This window comes from Heteronotia binoei, chromosome 12 (genome assembly GCF_032191835.1).
Source record: "Heteronotia binoei isolate CCM8104 ecotype False Entrance Well chromosome 12, APGP_CSIRO_Hbin_v1, whole genome shotgun sequence".
Lineage (NCBI taxonomy): Eukaryota > Metazoa > Chordata > Lepidosauria > Squamata > Gekkonidae > Heteronotia > Heteronotia binoei.
Window position 1 is genome coordinate 61,497,811 of NC_083234.1, and position 8,170 is coordinate 61,505,980.

Consider the following 8,170-nt stretch of genomic DNA (forward strand, 5'->3'; position numbering starts at 1 on the left):
ATGGCTCAGCACATGTGTTGTCACCAGGTCTTTTTTTGTAGCAGGAACTCCTTTGCATATTGCGCCACTCACTCCTGATGTAGCCAATCCTCCAAGAGCTTACAGGGCTCTTAGTTCAGGGCCTACTGTAAGTTCCAGGGGGACTGGCTACATCAGGGTGTGTGTGGCCTAAAATGCAAGAGAGTTCCTGCTACAAAAAAAGCCCTGGGTGTCAGTCCCAGTTTTCGTTCATGCTGTTCAGGTCACTCTTTGCCATTGGTTTTCAGGTCCCATTGCTCTTTTCATTTCAAAGCCAATGATCCTTTGCCAACTATTTTGTTTTTAAATTAAGCCGAGACATGTTTTTTTGTGTGAGATAGTTAAAAATAAGGGGAAGGTTCAATTGTGTTTTTAAAAAATCTCTTTGCAAGCAATTATCTTGCGAAACAATTTTTTTAATCAATCCTTTCCTGTTCCTAGTCCCTACGGAGCTGAAAGGAAACCCCTTAGTGTAACCGCTTCTTTTTTTAGCGTAATCCAGCAGTGGGATTCCTGTGCCTGAGGCCTACCAAAGCGTCCACCCTCATGGGCTCCTACTATTTGCTTCCCACAGTTACAATAGAGTAGGCCTGTCTCTTCTGTCCAGAGGAGCAGTGCACAAGAGCTCCAGAGATCTTTTCCTCTCTTGCTGAAGATGGCCTGTAGGCCACAGGGAACTGCTCCCGCTGTCTCTCCTCAGCCGGGCATTGGATGATGTTGGAGCAAGCATTTGGGGGCACCTCCACCTCTACGTTTTCCTTGGATGAAAGCTGATGGAAAGCTGACATGGTGTTGGTGGTCTGAGTTACATCACCTTTGCTGCTTGTGCTGACCCCCAGTGTACTTTCAGCAACATCCTCTTTCTTGGAAGAGTGTCCATTTTGATTGCCTTCTCCCTCAGATTTCTTACTTGGAGCTTTCCCACTACAGTCCTTGGCCGACAAGGGTCTTGCCTTTGTGGAGCTAGCGGGGGACGCTTTGAGTGCATTCCCAGTAGCTCCTTGCGGAGACAAGTCTGGGCTGGATTCTAGTTCCACGGGCCACCCTTCTGGGCTTGTCTTCCTTTCCTTAGGACTGCCCCGCCTCGACAAGGCAGCTGCTGGGAAGCTTGATTTCACGGGAGGTGCTTGACGCTGCAGCTGGGGACTGTGTGGAAGCCCTGCTAGGGCGCAAGGGGATACCGTCTCCATTTCATCGATAAGCTCCAGTTTATTGATTTTGAACATCAGGCTTGTGAGTCTGCAGGGGATGGCTTTTGGGTGCTTGCTTCTCAAGAACTCGCTACCGATGGGGCAGCTGGCATCAGTTTTGGTGTTTTCCCTGGGTGTGAAGGAAACAGGGTACATTCAGCTTATGTATGTTCATAGTACAATCAGAGCACCTTCTCTAGGACAATTTTCCTTGAGGATTTCAAGGGGAGGGGCTTTATTCAGGAAATAAAACTGTGTGGTCCTCAGCCTTTTGCACAGCAACTGCATTATAAAATAACCCTCCACTGCAGTACTCCCCAAGGCACATCCATCAAAATGGAACTGCATTGTAGGAAGAAGACTGTAGATGTATACCCCACCCTTCTCTCTGAATCAGAGCCTCAGAGCGACTTACAATCTCCTTTATCTTCTTCCCCCAGAACAGGCACCCTGTGAGGTAGATGGGGCTGAGAGAGCTCTCCCAGAAGCTGCCCTTTCAAGGACAACTCTTGCGAGAGCTATGGCAGACCCAGGGCCATTTCGGCAGCTGTAAGTGGAGGTGTGGGGAATCAAACCTGGTTCTCCCAGACAAGAGTCTGCAAACTTAACCACTATACCAAACTGGCTTTCATTCTCATAATCTCAGATCAACCTGCCCCGCACCCCTCGTTTGTGGCCCCATTCTCGGCCCGTTCACTCCCTGACTGGCCTATGCATCCTGCCATCTTAGAACAGTCTTTTCCACCATTGCCTAAAGAGTTGCTTACCAAAAGGATTGGGGGAATCTCAGTCTGAAAGTGTGTGGGTGCAAGACAAAGGAAGTTGAAGTGGCTAGGAGAATAGGCAGAAATGGACCTACATTGGCATGGAACATAATGGCCGGCTACTTTGGCTGAGGGAATGAGGAGCCTGGGCACTGAAGGACAAGCCTATAGAGATTACTGAATCCAGCACAGTCAGCTCCATAAGATACTTCTGAAATATTTGGATCCAATCAGAGTACAATGCTCTGTTGTCTAGTGTGCTAAAGTCCTATATCCATCTCCATGGATGGAGCCAGTTTGGTGTAGCAGTTAAGTGTGTGGACTTGTCCCTGAAAGGGCAGCTGCTGTGAGAGCCCTCTCAGCCCCACCCACCTCACAGGGTGTCTGTTGCGGGGGGAGAAGACATAGGAGATTGTAAGCCGCTCTGAGTCTCTGATTCAGGGAGAAGGGCGGGGTATAAATCTGCAATTCATCTTCTTCATTCGAGCTTTGTGTGGGAATCCTTTCACTTCCTCAAAAGGATTTTTCAAATAGACTGTAGGCATCTAGGTCCAGGTTTGGGACAAGCACCATTCTATCCAGGTGTTAAAATCTAAGCTGTGCTGAAGTGAAAATAAGCCTCCAGCCAAGCCAAAGTTAAAAAAAAAAAAGCAAGCCAAAAAAATTGAAGAAAATAAATAGGTAAGGAAAACAAATCTCTCTTTCCCTAACAGCTTATCCAAATCATTGGTGTAGAATGCATTTCTTTAGTGGCAGTTCTTCTGTAAAACCAGATGTTTATGCATTCTTAATAGCAAAGGAATAGGGCATTCCTTGCAGTGAGAGTGTGGGTGTTCATGCTTGTCCCTGTTTCTGGCTGTCAGATGTTACAGCGTGTGTTGTCATACCTTTGGGTCTCATTTTTCTCCCATCGTTTACGAGGCATCTTGGTGGATGGGTGAGTTGGCTTGAGCAATTTCTGCCTTCTGGGCCCAAGATAGATGGAGCGGAGCTGTTGCTTTGCACTTTCCTTGGTGAAGTGGAACATGGTCTTTCCTAGGGAAGCAGACAGCTTTGAAAACGGCATTATCCTGAGCTGAGTGCAGGCAAAGTGTGGGCAGGTTAACACTTGTGTTTGAAATTGAACTGGGAAAGTTGTGTGTCAGAATTATTTAAGAAGGTCCGTACTGGATCAAGCCAAAGGTCCTGTATCCCATTTCCTACACTCACTCAGATGTCATGTAGGCCACAGAAACCAAAGCCTCCCCTCTCCTGATTGTCTCTGACTGTGGAAGTTTTCTTTAGCCATCTCATAGCTAATAGCTATTGGTAAACTAGATTTTTTTCAAATCCTTTTTTAAACCCATCTATCCAGGGCTTTTTTTGAGCAGGAACACAGTTCCAGCTGGTTCAGCATCAGGGGTGTGGCCTAATATTCAAATAAATTCCTGCTGGGTTTTTTCAACAAAAAAACCCTGTGTGAAACAATAGTGATATCAGGGGGTGTGGCCTAATATGAAAATTAGTTTCTGCTGGGCTCTTCCTACCAAAAAAGCCCTGCATCTATTATATTTTTATTCCATTCTTCTTCCATGGATCTCAAGGCAGCACATGAAGTTTTCACTCTCTTTCATTTTGCCCTCATGTTGACGCTAAGAGGTGTGGTAGGCTGAGAGAACTACTGGTCACCTAGTCAGAATCATGGCTGAGGCGAGATTTGAACCCAGGCTCCATCTGTCCTGGTCTGACATTCTATCCATCATACGGCACTAGCTCGTAAGTTTTAATCTCACTATATCTCGTGGCAGTGAGTTCCATAAGTTCATTCAGCATTGTATGGAAAAAGGTACTTCCTTTTGCTATAGGTTTCTTCCTTCACATAAAATGTAACACAATTTCTCACATACTTGAAATGCAATAAAAGCATCTATGAAACTCTGTAAAGGTGACAATGAGTAGGGAGTGGGAGCCAAAATCAGAAACTAAATAGGCCCAGTAACTATAAAAACGTTGTGTATATAAACAGGTCTCCACAATGGCTTGTGACAGATGATATCAATATCTTTTCTGTTCCAGATAATTTAAGAGGAGGAAGGAATATCTGAGAAAGAATAAAACAGACACTGATGGCAGCTGCCATAGAAACAATGTTATTTTAATCTGCATTGTCGATCAGATCTTAAGTGACCAATCAGAAACTCTGTTGGGTAAGAGCCCCACCCACTTTCTAAAAACGGTGGGTGGGTGCCAAGAAAGGTGATGATGGGCACCATCATGCCCATGGACACCATGATTGTGTTATTATTCATTTCATTTTATACTGCCTGTAACTGAAACTCTTTGAGTGATTTACAATAAAAACATTAAAAATAATTTAAAATATAAAAACATTAAAAAAAAAACACTAGATCCGATACAAACAAATCTGACCTCAGGTGAGATAAAAACACCTGGCTAATCATTATCAGAGCCCTGCATAACCAGGGAGGTCTTTAAAGGCCTTCAGAAAGAGGGCTCTCTGAACCTGGCACCAAACAGATGACAAATTTGGTGAAATGTTGGGGGATGCCTGCTCCGTAACCATCAATTTACAGGGCTTTTCTAAAAGCTGATGCTGACGTTTAAAAAAAAAATAGCTGACAGCCTCTAGGCAGCAAACCTATCAAGCTTGCTTGAAGATCTTCTTAGAATGGCTCTTGGGAGGCAAAAAGGCCTAAAGATCTGGATTAGATTTATACTTGTATTTTTTTTTACCTGGATATATAAACTGGTACTCAGAGACTGTCTGGTAGCGCCTTTTCTCTACTGCAGTGAGCTTTGACCTTTTGCCCAGACAAAATGGGAGATAAGAAGATTGATTTTGGTAGGTAACAAACTAAAGCATAAAAATCTCATCAAGATGCTGTCTGTTCAGCTGAGCTCCAGTTCATTCATGGTGAATCAACAAAGCTACTTTATACTGAGTCAGACCTCAGGGCCACCATGCGCTACTCTGACTGGCAGCAGCCTGGGGGTGGGCGGGGTAGACGAAGGATCTTTGTCAACACCAACTCAGGGTCCTTTGTCAATGAAAGAAAGTGCCAGTGACTGCCACTGGCCCCTGTGGCCCTCCACAACACTGCCACTTCTATTTTGAGTTGACTGTGTAATGGAAAAGCTGTTGAAATAAGAGGCAGGTCAGTCTTCTGAGAGGTAACTAGTTGGCTATAGTTCCTAACCTAGCAGATCATCTGCTTGGCATGCAGAAGGTCCAGCTTCAATCTCCAGTGTTTCCAGTTAAAAGATCTGGCAGTAGGTGATGTGAAAGACCTCTGCCTGAGACTCTGGAGAGCCACTGCCAGTCTGAGTAGACAATACAGACTTTGATGGACCAAAGGTCTGATTCAGTATAAGGCAGCTTCATGTGTTCACCATGTGTTCACCACGTCTTCTGATTCTCAGGACTTTCCCACACACTCGGGCAAACGTTTCCCAGGCCTGCAACCTGAGATGGAGCTGCCAGAGATTGAAACAATTAAGCTATGGCTCCTTTCCTGGGGGAATCATCCTCCCCCTCCCCCCAAAAGATCAGAGCCTTAATTTGATGCTTGCATCAATCAGCCAGACTACTGCACTCATAATAGCCAGCAGATCTAATAGTTGTAAGAACTGGAGAAAGTCCCCTTATGCTGGAAGAAGGCTTCAAACTCTGCTCACTGTACCTGCCACTACCTCTGAACATAGCTCCATTTAGCCATGAATGGACCTGTCTTCCATGACTATGTCCAGTCCCCTTTTACAGTTATCTAAACCAGTCGCCACCATATCCTGTGGTAGTGAATTCCTGAATCCCACTGCGTGAAGAAGCATTTTCTCTTCAATCTACTTGCTAAATTAATTGAGTGTTCTGCTACTGGGGAGAGGAAGAAAATTTTTTCTCTACTTCCTCTACACCATGCTGTTGTGTATGTGGACTAATGATACTATTACCTGTGTTCCTGCCTGGCTCATTGGCACCTGTAGGACTGAGCTTGGAGACTCAGGAACAATGGGCAGTAGGATCCAATTCCCTATCCAATCACAGCCTCCCTGCTGGTTTAAATGATCCAATGGCATCCTAGCACGGGAACCCAGTTCACCAGTCTTTAGAGTGCAGTTACTATGCTGTACTGAATAAAGAGAGCTATGTTCACTACAACTATATTATATATGCATAATTTTATAAACCTCTGTCCTGTCCCCTGTTAATCACCTTTTCCCTAAACTAAAAATGGTCAGTTTTTTAACAACTGTATCTTACTTTTGTTTCTCTCTTGTGCTGCTAACTCTGGATCTTTCTGTAAGGGGTGGCTGTGGATTCTCTGTTCTGCACACAGGGCTACATGCATTTCTGTCCTCCAGTTTCAACCCTGGACTGTTTGACTGTTCCTGTCATTTGAAAGCAGTGGAAAGAATGGATGAACAGAGAAATGAGAAGAGTCATGGTATGTGCACGCAACAGACTGAAACCAGTTTTTAACTGAAAACTGTAGTTCTCTGGAAAGGCTACAGAGCCTCTAGGATTCTTAGCACTTTTATTAAAATATAGTGCTCAAAAGTTTAAGATGTTGAAACTGAATTGAAAATTGCTTTGGCTTCTAGTACAGTTGGGGCATTAGCTGTGGGATGTATATTGATGCTTATTTCATGGCACTTACATCTACGCATCATTTTTGCACCTTGTTTACATCATTGATAAATGGCACACCATTTAAATCAGGGGCGTCAAACTCATTTGTTATGAGGGCTGGATCTGACATAACTGGAAAAGGCCCTGCCTCTTCCTAACATCAATAGATACAGGCATACAGAAAAGAGATTATTTTGATGACATCATCAGTGGTTGTCACCATCTGCTATTGCGTGGAACAGCTGTCATCATAAGGACATAAGAACATTCTTAAGAATTTACAAACCCCTCAACCAATCAACATAGTTGGGGGGCTGGATTTCCACTCACCTCCTTGCTGGCTGTCTTGGGAAGAATGCGGTTGACTCTAGATTCTCTTGGGAACTTGGCTTGACGCCCTGTCCGATTGCTGTAGTAAGTCTTGAGCCTGTTCTCTGGACTGTAAGCTATCATTCTGCACAAGCCAAATTAGACAAAAAGATTATCTCTCTCTCCCTGCAGGATGTCATTTGGATCTTCTGGAACTGTAACTAGGCCAGAGTCTGTGCTGACACTCACAACTGTGTTGTCTGTTCAGGGACTGCAGTCCAGAAACTTACAAAAGCTGGCTTGGAAAGGGGTTCAGAGAAATTGTAATTGGTCCAGAATTCAGCAGCCATCTGCTAACTAAGTAATTTCTTTTAAAAGCAAATTGAGACTGTAATATATAAATTAAATTAAATTAAATGACCAACAGCATTCAATACATATGCAATTATTTTAAGGGCTGTTTGTTGCAATTTAAGAGCAAAAGTTTGGCAGCTGAATAAAGTACTTGGACAGGTGCATCTTCCCTTGGGAATACATTATTCCACTTGCAGAAATGGAAAGGTCTGGTTGCAGAATTCTTGACCCCACAATTATTACTATAACCTAGGAGATGTCATTGAAATATGGTGCTTTACCTTTTGTAAGAATTTGAATCCTGGCTTCTTCCACGGCCTTTTTTTGGTTGGCTGGTATTGTTGACTGGCCGGCGTCGGTGGAAGTGAGATTTGAGTTGTCGCTTCTGAATGCTCTTCTTCATCCAAGGCTGTTTAATGAGCTGTGAGGAACTGCATTCCACAGCTGCAGGAGCCTTCTCCGCTGTCTTGGTAGCTGCAGTCACACTCCCTTTGTACATCTTGGTTCCTATGCTGCTGTTTATAAATGTTGTTATTTCTATAGCAAAAAGAGGGAAAATAACATCAGATCCTATACTGGAACTCTGCCAATCTTTAGGCCTTAAGGTCACCAGATGTTTGATCTACAAATCTGATTGCTTAGAAGAACGCTGCTGGATTGGATCAAAAACCTGTAGAAGAAGATATTAGATTTATATCCCACCCTTCACTCAGAGTCTCAGAGCAGTCACAATTTCCTTTACCTTCCCCCCCCACACACACACAACAAACACCCTGTGAGGTAGGTGGGGCTGAGAAAGCTCTCCCAGAAGCTGCCCTTTCAAGGACAACTCCTGTGATAGCCATGGCTGACCCAAGGCCATTCCAGCAGCTGCAAGTGGAGGAGAGGGGAATCAAACCCGGTTCTCC

The 8,170-nt window shown here is 44.3% G+C and overlaps 1 protein-coding gene across 1 annotated transcript; it reads right to left on the reverse strand.

The window, feature by feature from the left end:
• Positions 1-575: 575 nt before the first annotated feature.
• Positions 576-7,761, reverse strand: LOC132580015 (uncharacterized). The gene is made up of 6 exons (XM_060250621.1): positions 7,544-7,761; positions 6,930-7,053; positions 6,231-6,358; positions 4,706-4,773; positions 2,860-3,007; positions 576-1,338 (listed from the first exon to the last, which is right to left on the reverse strand). Exons 1-6 carry the CDS (start codon positions 7,759-7,761, stop codon positions 576-578), a joined length of 1,449 nt encoding a protein of 482 aa, XP_060106604.1.
• Between the last annotated feature and the right edge of the window lie 409 nt (positions 7,762-8,170).

Coding starts and splice junctions, on each gene's coding strand:
- LOC132580015 (XM_060250621.1), bottom strand. CDS start 7,761: ATGTACAAAGGGAGTGTGACTGCAGCTACCAAGACAGCGGAGAAGGCT. Junction 6,359..6,929: donor CCAAGACAGCCAGCAAGGAG/GTGAGTGGAAAT, acceptor TTCAAATGACAG/GAACAGTCAAACAGTCCAGG. Junction 3,008..4,705: donor GTACCAGTTTATATATCCAG/GTAAAAAAAAAT, acceptor CTGCTTCCCTAG/GAAAGACCATGTTCCACTTC.